This window comes from Nicotiana sylvestris, chromosome 1, assembly GCF_000393655.2.
Source record: "Nicotiana sylvestris chromosome 1, ASM39365v2, whole genome shotgun sequence".
In the NCBI taxonomy this organism is placed as follows: domain Eukaryota; kingdom Viridiplantae; phylum Streptophyta; class Magnoliopsida; order Solanales; family Solanaceae; genus Nicotiana; species Nicotiana sylvestris.
In genome coordinates this window covers 155,845,499-155,863,511 of record NC_091057.1, presented here as the reverse complement: position 1 = coordinate 155,863,511, position 18,013 = coordinate 155,845,499, and the positions used below count along the sequence as shown (strand labels likewise).

Below are 18,013 nucleotides of genomic sequence, written 5' to 3'. Positions count from 1 at the left end.
TTCAAAAAATGCAATATAGAAATTGGTATGATAATTTTCTGCTTATGTTTTCATCGTATGCATTTTTGCTCATTTTGCGTTATGTGATTCTTGTTTATTTGATGTCATTTAATTAAGTTTGACTAGTTGTTCTATGACACAAGTTTGCCGTTAATTTGTTCGTCCTTTCCTTCGCTTAGTTCATTCAAAAAATTATTATTAGTACATGTTATTACTACTCCCGAAATACTCATTCGCTAAAAATCTTTTTATTAATCTTCTAACAAGTTATGAGATTTTAGTTGTAAAGAAGTTGTAAGGTTTAGTATGGTTAAAAGCGTAAAAATGGCATCCCTTTAAAATATAAAAAAAAAATATAAAATAATTAAAAAAAATAAGAATGAGATGAGCCTCGCCGAATAAAAATACAAATTGCGGGGCCCTCAGTAAATACTTGTTTAAAATTACTTAGAATTCAGGAGGGTCGTTTAGCGAATTTCACGGCCTCCGCAAAATAATAACGCGATAGTCTCTTTAGGCGCACCTTTAATAATTTAATTTTCTTAAACTCGGGTGTGCATTTCATGCGACCCAAATCCAAATCCTAAAACATCAAATAAAATATGTTTCGGATTGTGGGTGCATTTCATATGACACAGTCCAAAGATATATTTTAAGCGATGTTCACATTCTTGTAAAAACAATAATAATAAAGCGGTTAAAAGATAAATTTGCACATAAGTTCATATTGTATTAAAAATCAGATAAATAAGCCAAATATAACAGTTGAGCGACCGTGCTAAAACCACGGAACTCGGGAATGCCTAACACCTTCTCCCGGGTTAACAGAATTCCTTATCTAGATTTCTGGTACGCAGACTGTAATATAGAGTCATTATTTTCCTCGATTCGGGATTAAAATTGGTGACTTGGGACACCCTAAATCTCCCAAGTGGCGACTCTGAAATAAATGAACAAATCCCGTTTCGGTTGTCCTTTAATTGGAAAAAACTCCCTCGCGCCCCGCGGGCGCGTAAAAAGGAGGTGTGACATGAATATCGAGATATGCTCAGATATTAAAGTTGTCAAGTATCTTTACGAGTACATATGTAAAGGGCACGACAAAATTTCTTTTTCTGTACATGACAATGATAAAGACAAAGAGATTGATGAAATAAAAGAATATCAGTCTGCTGGATGGGTATCTCTACCCGAAGCTACATGGAGTTTATTTGGTTTTTCTATTAGTGAGATAACATCAAGTGTTTATCATCTTCAATTACACCTTGAAAGACAACAATATGTTTCTTTTAAAAGCACCGAGAGTATAAATGCAATTTTAAAAAATCTTATGATTAGAAAAACAATGTTGACAGATTTTTTGTCATGAACCAAACAGATGATTATGCTAGAGAACTTAAGCTACTATATAAAGAGTTTCCAAAATACTTTGTATGGTCAGTTACAGACAAGACGTGGACATGTCGAAAATAATGTACCGTTATTGGATGTATTGTGACATGTCATCCAACAGAAGGTGAGAGATATTATCTCAGACTATTATTACTGAATGTGAGAGGACCAACATCATATGAAGATCTTCGTATTGTAAATGGAAGAAGTTATATTACATTTAGAGAGGCTGCTGAAAAAAAGAGGATTATTACATTCTGACAACAGTTTGGTTGACTGTATGATTGAAGCTGCAAGCCATCAATTGCCATATAGTTTAAGACGATTATTTGCTACGCTATTGGTGTATTGTACTCCTACTAATCCAAAAGAGTTGTGCGAACAATTTGAAGACTCAATGTCCGAAGACTTCAAATGCTTGCCAAATAATGGATATAAAGATATTCATCATAGAGTCCTGAACCAGATCAATGACAAATTACATTCGATGGTACACGACATTAACGAGTACAAGCTTGTTGCAGAAAACATTAGAGCTTCTGCAATTGCAAAAAAGGCAAAAGAAGTTCATTTTGAGAGAAGCCTAAGAGTTTCCGAAGAAGATTTGTTACTAGAAAAAAAACTAAATACAGATCAACAAAGAGCATATAATATGATTGTTGATAGAATATTTTCCAACAAATCGGGAGCTTTTTTTATTGACGGGCCAGGAGGAACTGGTAAAACTTTCTTATATCGAAGTTTGTTGGCTACGGTTAGATCTAAGGGATTTGTAGCACTAGTAACTGCAACTTCTGGTGTTGCAGCTTTTATTCTTCCTGGAGGACGAACAGCTCATTCGTGCTTTAAGATCCCTATTGATATTGATGAAAATATTGATTGCAATAACAGTAAGCAAAGTTCACTTGCATGTTTAATTCGGGACGCAAAATTAATTATATGGGATGAGGCATCAATGGCTGAAGGGAAGACGATTGAAGCTTTTGATTTACTTCTGAAGGATCTAATGGATACTAAGATGCTCTTTGGTGGAAAAGTAGTTATTTTTGGAGGTGATTTTAGACAAACTCTTCTAGTTGTTCGAAATGGGAAAAAAAGAAGACTTTATTTTTGAAAGTTTACTATACTCTGAAATTTGGAATCAACTAGAAAAACTACAACTGTCAGAGAATATGCGTGCAAGAACAGATCCCAGCTTTTGTGAATACTTGATGAGAATTGGAAATGGAAAAGAAAGACTTGACGCCCAGCAAAAAGTTCAAATTCCTAACTCTTTGATCATTCATTTTACAACTCAAGAAGAATCCTTTAATAAGTTATTTAAGGTAACATATCCCAATAAAGATTCCTTATTTGACGATTCTTCCTCCATAGCTTCTCGTGTGATCTTGACAACAAAAAATGATTTTGTTCATGAAATAAATGATATGCTCATATCTACATTCCCAAAAGATGCTAGAACATATGCTGCAATTGATGAAACTGTTGAACCGAATAACCAAAGTCAATTCGAAGATTATCTGCATACTTTAAATCATGTTGGTTTGCCTCCTTACAGATTGACTTTAAAAGAAAATTGTCCAGTAATGTTACTACGAAATTTAAGTCCATGTGGAGGTTTATGTAACGACACACGGTTAATATATTGTAGTTTTAAAACACATGTTATAAGTGCCAAAATTGCTAATGGTGATTTTCAAAATAGACATATTTTTATTCCAAGAATACAACTATTAGCATCACAAGATGAAAAAATTCCAATTGCTTTTAAAAGAACACAATTTCCAGTACGGTTGTGCTTTTCTATGACTATAAATAATGCTCAAAGTCAAATTTTAGATTTTGTTGGAATTTATTTACGTGAACCAGTTTTTTCCCATGGTCAACTTTATGTTGCTTTATCAAGAGCTAAAAGTTCAGAAGGTGTGAAACTATTAATTCGACCGCAGACATCAGACACCAAGGATGATCACTCAATGTATAACATAGTTTATGATGAAGTTATTCAAAAAGCGTTCAATTAACTGATGCCAAGTAATAATTTTTATGCTTCACATGCCGCAAAAATTATTGTGATATCCACTCTATACAACTCTGTTAAATTCTAAAGTCATTTGTACCTATTTGGCACTTTCTATTTTAATAATTGTTACTGTTGACGGTTTAGGTGTATTATTTGATGGAAAACATGTGATATTTATAGAAAAAATACTCAAGTAAAAATTCTATGGGGCAACAGCTGGAAGAGTAATAATTTTGGTCATTTCCTTGATATTCTCTGTAGAGAACTACTTGGTTCTTTTAAGGAAATTAAAGGTTTGATTCTTTGCCAGTAAAAAAATATAAGTTTTAACTTGATTTTGGTGAAATAAGAAAGTTTGTGAAAAAAATGAATAATGTTTTCTCTAATATCTAGAGTTACCATTTAGCATTGCCCTGCTATTATCTACTTTACTACTCTTATTACTTGTAGCGGGATTTTCTTATTTATGTTTCTTCTAATGTATTGCTCCAGTGCCATCCGCACCACTGTTCATTTTTTCTATGTTTTACCCCTCCTTTCAGTACCTAGAAATGCCATCCTCGCCTATTCAATTTTGTAATGCTTCATCATTTAGAGTCAAGATATCTATCAATTCAGCAAGACAAACATGAAGGTGAGTTCCCCTGTTAGAAGTTGAATTATATACTCATGCTTTCTAGCTTTTGATATAATTTCTTCATTAGTTGCCTACACGAGGAATGTTTCTCTGTTATTCCCTTGGACAAATAATTTTAATAACAAGGTCTTGCTTTAGACCATATAACCATCATCAGATAATATAATTGAAAAAAGCATGAAAGGAAAACAAAGAAATTATAACAGCTTGGTTCATGCTATAATGTATGCTTTGGATCTCTAATTTACAGATAAATTTGTGTTTTACCAGTTTTTTATTTGGTGATGTGCTATACAATGAATTTTCTCTCATTATGTGATGACCCGGCCAGTCGTCTCATGAGTTACTGCTCTGTTTTCCCCTATTTTAGCTTCTTTACGCTACGTTATCCGTGTTTTATATGATTGGGTTGATTAGTTCGAGTTCGGAGAGGATTTGGTAAGAAATGAGACACTTAGTCTCTTTTAAGAAGGCTTAAGTTGGAAAAATCAACCGGATGTTGACTTATATGTTAGAAGGTTCGGAAGTGAGTTCCAATGGTTCAGTTAGCTTCGGGAGGTGATTTGTGACTTAGGAGCGCGATCGGAATGGGTTTTGGAGTTGTAGAGAAGATTTAGGCTTAAATTGGCGAAGTTGATATTTTGGCGGTTCCGGTTGATAGGCGAGATTTTGATATAGGGGTCGGAATGGAATTCCGAGAGTGACAGTAGCTTCATTGTGTCATTTGGGATGTGTGTGCAAAATTTTAGGTCATTCGGACGAGATTTGATATACTTTTTGATCGAAAGCATAATTTAAGAGTCCTTGGAGTTCTTAGGCTTGAATCCCCTGTTAAATTAGTGATTTGATGTTGTTGTGAGCGTCCCGTGGTTTTGAACAAGTTTGAACGATGTCATGAGATGTGTTGGTGCAACTGATTTGGAATTTCAGGAGTTTCGGGTAGGTTCCAGGATGTTTTAGGCCAAAATCATAACTGTAGCAGGTCCAGAAGGGTTGCAGGCCTTGGAACCCACCCGCGCGGACCGCACAAAAAGAAGTGCGGCCGCGGTATGTGTTGTGCAGACCGCATAAAATAAAGTGCGGCCGCGGTGGTTTTGTGCGGGCCGCGGTTCAAAGTTAGCTCAACCATATTAGAGTTCAAAGTTATATATTATTTGCATTTTTTAGGGTTCTTATTAATACATTTAGTCCAAAATATTTAGTTTTACCTACTAATTTGGGGAAGAAATTGTTTGAAGAGAAGAAACCCTAAGAGTTGCACCTTTAGGATTATGTATTGGAATTTTAGTTTATAAATTAAAATTTTAGGATATGACTTGAACTTTTGTGGATATGAGTTGAACCTTTAGGATATGAATTGAACCTTTAAGATATGAATTGAAATTTTTGGTTTATGTATTGGAAGTTTAGTTTATAAATTAAAATTTTAGGATATGAATTGAACTTTTGTGGATATGAGTTGAACCTTTAGGATATGAATTGAACCTTTAGGATATGAGTTGGACTTTTAGTTTATGTATTGAAATTTTAGTTTATGACTTGAACTTTGTGGATATGAGTTGAACCTTTAGGATATGAATTGAACCTTTAGGATATGAGTTGGACTTTTAGTTTATGTATTGAAATTTTAGTTTATAAATTGAAATTTTAGGATATGACTTGAACTTTTGTGGATATGAGTTGAACCTTTAGGATATGAATTGAACCTTTAGGATATGAATTGGACTTTTAGTTTATATATTGGAATTTTAGTTTATAAATTAAAATTTTAGGATATGACTTGAACTTTTGTGGATATGAGTTGAACCTTTAGGATATGAATTGAACCTTTAGGATATTAGTTTATGTATTGGAATTTTAGTTTATAAATTAAAATTTTAGGATATGACTTGAACTTTTGTGGATATGAGTTGAACCTTTAGGATATGAATTGAACATTTAGGATATGAATTGGACTTTTAGTTTATGTATTGGAATTTTAGTTTATAAATTGAAATTTTAGGATATGACTTGAACTTTTATGGATATGAGTTGAACCTTTAGGATATGAATTGAACCTTTAGGATATGAATTGGACTTTTAGTTTATATATTGGAATTTTAGTTTATAAATTGGAATTTTAGGATATGACTTGAACTTTTGTGGATATGAGTTGAACCTTTAGGATATGAATTGAATCTTTAGGATATGAATTGGACTTTTAGTTTATGTATTGGAATTTTAGTTTATAAATTAAAATTTTAGGATATGACTTGAACTTTTGTGGATATGAGTTGAACCTTTAGGATATGAATTGAACCTTTAGGATATTAGTTTATGTATTGGAATTTTAGTTTATAAATTGAAATTTTAGGATATGACTTGAACTTTTGTGGATATGAGTTGAACCTTTAGGATATGAATTGAAATTTTTGTGTATGAATTGAACTTTTAGGATATGAATTGAAATTTTTGTGTATGAATTGAACTTTTAGGATATGAATTGAGCCTTTAGGATATGAATTGAACTTTTGTGGATATGAATTGAAATTTAGGATTGCGGGAGGATTTTGTAGAAGGGGTTGATGACTTTATTAGACATACAATGCAACTTCTACCAAGAATAACTTAGACACAGTACCTGGCATAGTGTGCCTTTAATTGTTGTTCTCATTAGCGACAATGATGATGAGAAGGCAATGGCATGTGTTTCAAACAGTGATGGTGTAGGTAGGAGTTTAACATTTCCTAAATTGATAAAAGAAAAGGTTATAGAGGAATTCTCTACTTCATTTTCCAAGAGGAAGTAGAGAATTCCTCTAAAACCTCTTCTTTTATCTGCTTAGGAAATGTTAAATTCTTACCTACACCATCACTATTTGAAACATATGACATTGCCTTTTCATCATCATTGTTGCTAATGAGAACAACAATTGATCAAAGACACACCCTGTCGGGTATTGTATCCAAGTTACTCTCTGTATCTAAGTTCATCCCGAGTAATAGTACCACGTGGATAATCACCAAAGATACCAGATAATTTTATGATGCCAATGAAGTAAGATGAGTTATTCAATAAGACTCGTATTGTAAAGAAGAAGAAAGAGACTGATCTAGAAAGGTGGGTCGAGGGTCGAGCCTCGACTATACATGTAAGTTTTTTACTTTTCATTAAGTATTTTGATTTACTTTTATATAAATTTTGAAATACTAATTCAATATAATTTTTCTTATAGGTTCGCTTCACAGCTGATGTGGGGGAATTCATACGCAGTCAGCCACCTAATGAGTCGGGCGAGGCAATCCAACTTTCGGATGAGGATGCTGAAAGAACACTCCTTGAGTACTTTATATACTTTGAACTAGACAATAGAACCAGTTTTCGAATGGGTTTGTAATAAGCGTTAACTTAGTTTTGTTAGCTTAATGTGTTAGTTCTATTGAACTTTATACTTTGTTGTTTTTTATTGTTGTTATTGTTGTTGTTGTTGTTGTTGTTGGCATAAAATGCATGTTTAGGATTTTTGGTAAGCTGACATGTGGTGTAGCTGCCAAAACAGACATTTTCGGGCAAAATATACCAAAAAAAGTGACCAACTTTGGTCGCTAATTGGTCGCTTTTCCCTTGAAAGATAAACAATTTTCTGGGCAATAGCGACCAACCTTGGTCGCTATTTAACCCAGATTTTTCAAAAGCGACCAACTTTGGTCGCTATTCTATTTAAAAAATAATAATTTCTGGAAATATAGCGACCAAAGTTGGTCGCTTATAATTTAAAAAAAATTATTTCTTGAAGTTAGCGACCAACTATGGTCGCTTATTTTAAAAAAAAAAAAAATAAATAAAAAAGCGACCAATCTTGGTCTCTATTTTCTAGATTTGAAAATATAATATTTGGATTAGAGACCAAAGTTGGTCGCTTTTTTATGATTAATAATAAATAAATAAATAACGTATTTTACATTTAGAGACCAACTTTGGTCGCCAAAATTATATTATTAAAATAATAAAGCGACCAAAGTTGGTCGCTATAGTCTTTACCCGGAATATTTGGTCCTTTTACCTTAGAGAGACCAGCAATATTGCGACGAGGCATGTTTGGTCGCTTTTTGATCGCTTTTAAGCCTATAAGCGATCAACTTTGGTCGCTTTTTGTGGTCGCTTTTTACCGGATTTCTAGTAGTGGCACACCCCGGGCTACCTCCAACTAGTAACAATATAAATAGGAAAGGATCATTGTAATAATATGTACTTTATTTATATTCTTTCTTTTTCATTAGGAATGCTGAAAAAAAAGTTCTATTTAGAGAATGCCGAATATAAATTGAGATTCAACGGGAACAATCATTCAAAAAGACTTGAGATTAAATTAACTTTATGTAAAGCACTCATTTGAACAGCGCACTAATTTTTACATGATGGGTCAGTTTCTATGACATTCGAGCAAAATGACTCATATTACTCGAATATTAGTATTTAATCATGAGGGTAAGGCTCTCATTACAAGGTTCTAACTATTGCCCGTAAATAAAGTGCTGCTACTACTGCTATATGTTAGTATATGAGCAGAATCAATGATTCAAAACTGAGAATAAAGATGGTAACGGCCAGCAGGGCAGACTTCTTGATATTGTATTGGAATTTATGAAATTTTCTTCTTTAAAAATGTTATAACATTTACATGATTCCGTCACCTTGCCACTATTCCCTCCCCTCCTATCACTTGTTGAAAAAGAAGAAATTATATTACTAGAAATTGGTAATTTTCAAACTAAGAAACAAGCTGTGATTCAATAGGGATCTTTACATAAATAGTCAGGCATATTCATTTTTTACTTTTTCTAGTCATCTATATAAATTTTATATACATAATTATATACATATAATACATTAATTATGTATATATTATATCTTTACCGATTATTTTTAGTTTAAGTGATCGGATGCGCGACTTCTTAACAATTTGGGTTAATTCTTCTTTTTACTATGTGATTCCCTTTTGAGAAACTTCTTAACAATTCATTTCTTTTGAGTTTTAATTTTTATTGACATTGTAAGAAATTCCTATACACTTAATCAAGCTACTTAAAAGCAAACTCAAGTAAGTCTGTACATTAAATATGAATTGGCAAGTTAGAAAATTTTACTATATTTATATACAATCAGACCTCTCTATAACAATATTTTTATATAACAGTCATTCACTATAGAAGCCTAGTTTTTCTCAGAACTGATTTTTTATGTTATATTTTATCTTTCTATAATAGCTTTCTACCTATAACAGCAATAGTCCTCTTTATGATAGTGCGCTCTTTGTAAAATAATTCTCTATAACAACCATAAAGATTTTCTAAGATTATTACTAATAATAATTCTAAATATATTTATAACTTTAATATACAACCTATAATAAAAATATATAATCTTAAGGATGGCAGTACATTCCATGAATATATGCACATCAAATATTTTTTATTCTGAAGAATGATATATTTTGCATTAGAAAAAATGCCAAAAGATATTTAATAGATCTATTTATACATTTTGAAGATATGCACATCATTCTTTTCATTTGAAGTCATTTTGCTGAAAGTTTGGACGCAAATCTTTGTCGATTCAAGCGTTATACCGTTAGTAAGATATTGGAATTTACGAAACAAGGTACAATTATGGAGTTCTTTCATCAATGTTGAAATATTTAATTGTGTGCCTAGAGGTTTTGTACGTTTAGTTGTGAATTTTTAATGTATTAGATTTCTTTAGCATTTAATTCATGAAATATTCATACCTTTTGAGATTTTAATTTTAAAATTCTTTTTATATGTAATATTAAAAAATAAAAAAAAATATTTTTTGGATAATTTTTGTCTATAACAGTCAAAACATATTTAAACGTCAAATGTTATTATAGGTATATAACAATCATTTACTATAAAAACAAAAAAATATAAAAACAAACAATATTGTTACAGAGAGATATGACTGTACTGTTGAAGTTTGGCAAAATGCCAAAGTCCCACATTGGTTGGAAGTTAAGTTTGGAGGGGATTTTTCCCCTATAAAAGAAGGCCTAATGTTTAGGATTGAGACACACCTCTCATTTGCCTTCTCATCTGTTTAAGGCATTTGTATCTTCTCTCTTTAGTATTATTTCACTTGTATTTTTGGAGTGAAATAAAATATTGGTTGTGTCCGAGGAGTAGGCAAAATTAGCCGAACCTCGTAAATTCTGGTGTTCCCTTTATTGTTGTTTTATTGTCTTATTTATTATTTGGTGGCTGTCATAATTTTTGGTATAGTAGTTGTGACTTATTCACACTATATACATTTGGCTTCCGCAACAATTGGTATCAGAGCCAAGGTACTGTCTAAGTATGCTCTGTGGTTGCAGCATAGTCTGATCTTCCACATCAGAAAAGATTTATCTTGGTAACTGAGTCAAGGTTCTGTCTGAGTATGCTCTGTAGTTGCAGCTTAGTCTGATCTTCTACATCAGAAAGGAAATAATCTTGATTTGTGTCGTCAGCTATTAAATAATATTTGTGTCAAATATGGGGGACAATAAACAAGAAGAATCTACATCAAGTGTCAACAATACGTCATCATTGGCATCTTCGCTTATGACAAGAATTGTGTCAAATGCGAAATTTGCGGTAGAAATTTTTGACGGGTCCGGACATTTTGGGATGTGGCAAGGCGAGGTTCTAGATGTCCTTTTTCAACAAGGGCTAGATCTGGCCATTGAAGAAAAGAAACCAGATGTTATTGGAGAAGAAGATTGGAGAATTATCAACCGTGTTGCTTGCGGTACCATTCGATCCTACCTTGCTAGAGAGCAGAAATATCCATACACAAAGGAAACTTCTGCAAGTAAATTATGGAAAGCACTGGAGGATAAATTTTTGAAGAAAAACAGTCAAAATAAATTGTACATGAAGAAGAGACTGTTTCACTTCACCTATGTTCCTGGTACCACGATGAATGAACATATCACCAGTTTCAATAAGTTGGTCACAGATTTGCAAAATATGGATACAACTTATGATGATGGTGACTTGGCCTTAATGTTGTTGGCGTCACTTCCTGATGAGTACGAGCACCTTGAAACTACTCTACTCCATGGAAATGACGAAATTTCTCTCAGAGAAGTTTGTTCAGCTTTGTACAGCTATGAACAAAGAAAGCGAGAAAAACAGAAGGGCGGAGAAGGAGAAGCACTGTTTGTGAGGGGTCGTCCTCAAAATCAAACGAGGACAAAGAAGGGAAGATCCAAGTCAAGATCCAGACCCAGTAAAGATGAATGTGCCTTTTGTCGAGAAAAAGGGCACTGGAAGAAAGACTGTCCGAAGTTGAAGAATAAGGCCAAACATAACAATGGAAAGGCTATTATGGATTCAAATGTAGCTGATTGTGATGATTCAGACTTCTCATTAGTTACAACAGAGTCATCAACATCATCAGACATATGGTTGATGGACTCGGCTTGTAGCTATCATATGTGTCCCAACAGGGACTGGTTCATGGAATTTCAAGAAGGAGAATATGGAGTCATCCACACAGCGGATAACAGCCCTCTTACCTCATATGGCATTGGTTCAATACGATTAAGGAACCATGATGGAATGATCAGAACATTGATAGATGTTCGATATGTACCGGATTTGAAGAAGAATCTCATCTCTGTGGGAGCCCTAGAATCAAAAGGGTTCAAAATCATTGCAGAAAATGGAGTGATGAGAGTATGCTCCGGTGCACTAGTGGTAATGAAGGCTAATCGGAAGAATAATAATATGTACCGCTATCGTGGCAGTACAGTTATTGGGACAGCGACAGTAACATCCAGTGACGACAAAGAGGCAGAAGCAACCAAGCTATGGCACATGCGCTTGGGACATGCTGGAGGAAAATCCTTGAAAACTCTATCAGATCAAGGATTGTTAAAAGGAGTAAAGGCTTGCAACTTGGAGTTTTGTGAGCATTGTGTTAAAGGGAAACAGACAAGGGTTAAATTTGGTACAGCGATCCATAATACTAAAGGCATTTTGGATTATGTACACTCTGATGTTTGGGGTCCTTCCAAAACACCTTCATTGGGTGGGAAGCACTATTTTGTAACCTTTGTTGATGATTTTTCCCGAAGAGTATGGGTGTATACAATGAAGAGCAAAGATGAAGTGTTGGGAATTTTTCTCAAATGGAAGACGATGGTGGAGAATCAGACAGGCAGGAGAATCAAGTGTATTCGCACAGACAATGGAGGTGAATACAAAAATGATCATTTCAATAAGGTCTGTGAAAATGATGGCATCATCCGACACTTCACTGTTAGACATACACCACAACAGAATGGAGTGGCAGAACGTATGAACCGGACCTTGCTGGAGAAGGTACGGTGTATGTTGTCCAATGCTGGCTTGGGCAAAGAATTTTGGGCTGAGGCAATTACATATGCATGCCACCTCATTAATCGTCTACCATCTGCTGCTATTGATGGCAAAACACCATTTGAAAAATGGTACGGAAAACCTGCTGTAGATTATAACTCTTTGCACGTGTTTGGCTCAACTGCATATTATCATGTGACAGAGTCAAAATTGGATCCAAGGGCAAAGAAGGCTATTTTTATGGGAATTACTTCTGGAGTCAAAGGATATCGCTTATGGTGTCCTATGACAAAGAAAGTAATATTCAGCAGAGATGTTACCTTTGATGAATTTGCTATGGTAAATAAGGTAACAGAAGATACCAAACAAAATGAAGGTGCTTCTAAGCAGGTGGAGTTTGAGGGAAAATTTATTTTTCCTACACAAGAAGCAGAGGAGGAAACAAATGAAGATTACCCTCTGGAAGGAGAGCCAGTAGAGGAGATTCCAACTCAGGAATCTCAACAACAACTTGAATCAATAGCAACCAGCAGGCCAAAAAGAACAATAACGAAACCTGTTCGTCTCATAGAGACGGTTGCTTGTGCAACCTCAATTGTAGCTGATGATGTTCCTACTACTTATAAAGACGCTGTCCAAAGTTCAGAAGAAGATAAGTGGAGGATTGCCATGAATGATGAAATACAGTCCCTTCATCAGAATCATACATGGAGATTGGCCAATCTCCCGAAGGGAAAGAAAGCAATTGGGTGCAAATGGGTATTTGCAAAGAAAGAAGGATTTCCTAACCAATTAGATGTTCGCTACAAAGCAAGATTGGTGGCCAAAGGATATGCTCAAAAGGAGGGAATTGATTACAATGAAGTGTTTTCTCCAGTTGTAAAACATTCCTCCATTAGAATTATGTTGGTTTTGGTAGCACAATTGGATTTGGAACTAGTTCAGATGGATGTAAAAACTGCGTTTTTACATGGAAACTTGGAGGAGGAAATCTACATGACTCAGCCAGAAGGATTCAAAGTTGCTGGAAAAGAAAATATGGTGTGCAAACTTGAAAAATCGTTGTACGGATTGAAACAATCTTCTAGACAATGGTACAAGCGATTTGACGAGTTTATGTTGCGGCAAGGGTACAAGAGAAGCAAATACGATCATTGTGTGTATTTGCACAAGCTTAAAGATGGTTCCTTTGTATATCTTCTCCTATATGTTGATGATATGTTGATAGCTTCCAAGAATTTGGAAGAAATTGATAAGTTGAAGATTCAACTGAAGAAGGAGTTCGAGATGAAGGATTTGGGTGAGGCAAAGAAAATTCTTGGCATGGAGATAATTAGAGATAGACGTTCAAAGAAACTCTGTTTATCTCAAAAGGAATATTTGAAGAGAGTACTTCAACGTTTTGGCATAGATGACAAGACTAAGCCAGTTAGTACTCCACTTGCTTCCCATTTTAAGCTAAGTACTACTATGTCGCCAATGGATGAAGCTGAACGAGAGTATATGTCAAAGGTACCATACGCAAATGTTGTTGGTAGCTTGATGTATGCAATGGTTTGCACAAGGCCTGACATTTCACAAGCTGTTGGAGTTATTAGCAGATATATGCACAATCCAGGGAAGGAGCATTGGCAAGCTGTGAAGTGGATTCTACGGTATATTCATAATACTGTAGATGTCGGGTTAGTTTTTGAGCAGGAAGACAATCAGTCTGTAGTTGGATATTGTGACTCAGATTTTGCGGGTGATATGGACAAACGAAGATCAACTACTGGTTATGTGTTTACTTTTGCAAAGGCACCAGTTAGTTGGAAGTCTACTTTGCAGTCAACAGTTGCTTTGTCTACAACAGAGGCAGAGTACATGGCTATTACAGATGCTGTGAAAGAGGCAATTTGGCTTCAAGGATTGCTAAAGGAGCTTGGTGTTGAACAAAAAGGTATCACAATTTTTTGTGATAGTCAAAGTGCTATTCAATTAGCGAAGAACCAAGTTTATCATGCAAGGACGAAGCACATTGATGTTCGGTATCATTTCGTACGAGAAATCATAGAAGAAGGTGGAGTCACGGTGAAGAAAATTCATACTACAGAGAATCCTGCTGATATGCTGACAAAGGTGGTGACTGCGGTCAAGTTTCAACATTGTTTGGATTTGATCAACATTGTTGAACACTGAAGATTGAAGATGAAGACACAACCAAAATTTGTTATTGAGAGAGAATTGAAAATGTGGAATTTTGCCAAGGTGGAGATTTGTTGAAGTTTGGCAAAATGCCAAAGTCCCACATTGGTTGGGAGTTAAGTTTGGAGGGGATTTTTCCCCTATAAAAGAAGGCCTAATGTTTAGGATTGAGACACACCTCTCATTTGCCTTCTCATCTGTTTAAGGCATTTGTATCTTCTCTCTTTAGTATTATTTCACTTGTATTTTTGGAGTGAAATAAAATATTGGTTGTGTCCGAGGAGTAGGCAAAATTAGCCGAACCTCGTAAATTCTGGTGTTCCCTTTATTGTTGTTTTATTGTCTTATTTATTATTTGGTGGCTGTCATAATTTTTGGTATAGTAGTTGTGACTTATTCACACTATATACATTTGGCTTCCGCAACAATTGGTATCAGAGCCAAGGTACTGTCTAAGTATGCTCTGTGGTTGCAGCATAGTCTGATCTTCCACATCAGAAAAGATTTATCTTGGTAACTGAGTCAAGGTTCTGTCTGAGTATGCTCTGTAGTTGCAGCTTAGTCTGATCTTCTACATCAGAAAGGAAATAATCTTGATTTGTGTCGTCAGCTATTAAATAATATTTGTGTCAAATATGGGAGACAATAAACAAGAAGAATCTACATCAAGTGTCAACAATACGTCATCATTGGCATCTTCGCTTATGACAAGAATTGTGTCAAATGCGAAATTTGCGGTAGAAATTTTTGACGGGTCCGGACATTTTGGGATGTGGCAAGGCGAGGTTCTAGATGTCCTGGACTATGTTTGTTTAGATTTTATCTTTACATGAAAAATAACTAAATTTTAATTACTTTTAAAACCGTAACTATTTTTTAATTACCAGTTGTAAATATGGTTATTTCTGATTTTTTTTCCGATTTACTTTACACTTTAGCAAGTCCACCGAATATAAATTTGAATTATGATCGAGATAATACATTTTAAATACCAAACAATTATAGTAGAATCAACATGCATACATGGCCAAGGATAAATTAGACTTCCAACCCACCCATAGTCAAGCCAAAGACTAAACCAAGTAAGCAAGAAAGCAAAGGCGAAAGTCATCATCAACCCCCATGTTGTCCATTAAATGACCTTCTCTGTTTTCCAAACTACACTATTAAATGCCCGTAGCTGCACCAGCAGTTAATCTACCCACCCACCCTCTCTCCCCCTAAACCCCCCCTTCCCTTTCTCATGGACCTTCTCAACCCCATTTTTCTCCCTTCCCAATGTCCTCCTCCGTCTTCCGCCGCCAACCACCACCTCTAACCATCACACCCCCACCCACCACCAACTCCAACTCCCTCTCTCAGAACCTCAGCACCATCGGCCTCGGTTATGCAATTGCCATAGCTCTTGGGTTCCTCGTTCTCCTCTCCACTGTCCTCCTTGCTTCTTACATCTGCTGCCGTTCCGCCGCCGCCCGTCGTCGCCGCCGTCAAGCCCAACACAATTCTCAAAACCTCAATAATAGTGAAAATGGAATTTACCTACCTCGTATCATATTCGTAGCGGAAGATGATGAGGAAAACGACGAGGTTTCATCACAGAACGCAACGTTGGGTCTTGATCAAGTCGTAATCAACTCGTACCCTAAGTTGGTTTACTCCAAAAGAAACGGTAACGGTAACGGAAATGATTGTCCGATATGCTTGTGTGAGTATAAGGATGGAGAAATGCTTAGGATGATGCCGGACTGTAAGCATTATTTTCACGTGATGTGTATCGACGCGTGGCTGAAATTGAATGCTTCATGTCCAGTTTGTCGGAACTCGCCGTTGCCGACGCCGTTATCAACGCCGTTGTCGGAGGTGGTCCCACTTTCTCAGTATTCCGATGGCCGAAGAAGAGTATAATATATAATGTGGACTTTTGATAATTTGGAAATGTAAAAAGTTTTGTTGGAATTAAAAAGTTTCATTTTTTGCCCTTTTATTATTAGGGTTGAATCACTTTGAGTTTGTGTTTGTGTTTTTTATGATGATTTTTTCTTGATTACACAGAATGGACGATTGAGTATCAAGCGTCTTCTCCTAGTTACTTATTTCACTCTCAAGTTATTAACCTGAAATCTCTGTGGAAGAAATGTTGACACATTCAAATTCTAGTGTCGCAGTTTTGACCTCAATTTTATGTGGGAAGAGGTGAAATTGAGCTCTATCTACGACAAAAACAACAAACTCAGTTTAATCCCATAAGTGGGAAAATTGAGTTCTATCTACTCTAAGCTAACGTTTGGCCATAAATTCCCAAATTTATTTTTATAACCCTGATTTGGGTGAAGTTTGGCTTGAAGATAAAAATCTGTTTGGACATAATTTTTCAAAACATATTTTATTTTATTTTTTGAATAAACATGAAATGTGACGTATACCCATAAGTTCTAAAAACTATCAAAAATATTGAACAATACCAAACAAACAAACTTGCTAGTCCTATATATGTCATTCATTATCATTATCACAAATCATAGTCCTAAACATAGATAAGTTTGGCACAAAACTATCATTTTTATAATAAACTACATAATGCACTATCCTAAAATCATAACTTGATATTTTAATATCAATTCTTAATAACACAATTACTAGCCACAATAATTCGTCAAATTGCAATAATATTAGAAGATCCATCGGTCCAAAGAAAATGGTAGTAATTAACTGATAGATTAGTTGGGTCATAATAGATGGTGAACTTTTTATAAAATACAAAAATTTGGGGTAATTTTTAAAATTATTAAAAAACTCAACAATAAACAGGTTTAGAGTTAGTTTTGGGATCTAGAAATTTTGTTTTCAAAATCTGCCAAAACATAAATAAAATATATAAACAAACATGTTTTACCAAAATAAAATTTAGAAAAAGATTGACAAAATCTATGGCCGGACGGGACTTAAATATTTTGCTCAAATCCTCATTTCAATCTACTTCAAGAATAAGTTGGTTTGGTAAGCTAGCTCTTTTGTTTTTTCGAAGAAGAAAACCAAAGCCAAGTATTTTTTAAATCCTAACATTACCTGAAAATAAATCAGCCCTTCATTTTTTCAGCAATAGTGTTAAGTGAAAAAAGTACAATTATTAATAAAGATAAAGGTGTATTCCAGTCTAAGATGCTAGGAGGTGGGACTTTGAAATGGGCTTTAAGTGAACTTTTGGTGCTTCCTTTTTTTAATTTTGTGAAGGCATATTTTTCATGCACATAGAACGATATGAAGATATGCTCTGCCTTTTATTTTTCCAATACCTCTAGAGCTACTAAAAGAAAGAAAGAAAACCTCCTCCTTCTTCTTCTTCTTCTTCTTCTCCTCCTCTCATTTCTTTAAAGACTTTCTAGATTTACTTTTGGGATTGGTGTCATTTTGTC

At 34.6% G+C, this 18,013-nt stretch overlaps 2 protein-coding genes across 2 annotated transcripts; both read left to right on the top strand.

Annotated features, from left to right (window-relative positions):
• Nucleotides 1-1,591: 1,591 nt before the first annotated feature.
• Nucleotides 1,592-3,416, top strand: LOC138876458 (uncharacterized). Its single transcript, XM_070155400.1, has 3 exons — nt 1,592-2,444; nt 2,542-2,934; nt 3,232-3,416. The coding sequence occupies exons 1-3, from the start codon at nt 1,592-1,594 to the stop codon at nt 3,414-3,416; spliced, it is 1,431 nt and encodes a 476-aa protein (XP_070011501.1).
• Nucleotides 3,417-15,675: 12,259 nt separating this feature from the next.
• LOC104218234 (RING-H2 finger protein ATL67-like) lies at nt 15,676-16,598 on the top strand. Its single transcript, XM_009768681.2, has one exon. It carries the CDS (start codon nt 15,879-15,881, stop codon nt 16,503-16,505), a length of 627 nt encoding a protein of 208 aa, XP_009766983.1. The 5' UTR covers nt 15,676-15,878; the 3' UTR covers nt 16,506-16,598.
• The last annotated feature ends 1,415 nt before the right edge of the window (nt 16,599-18,013 follow it).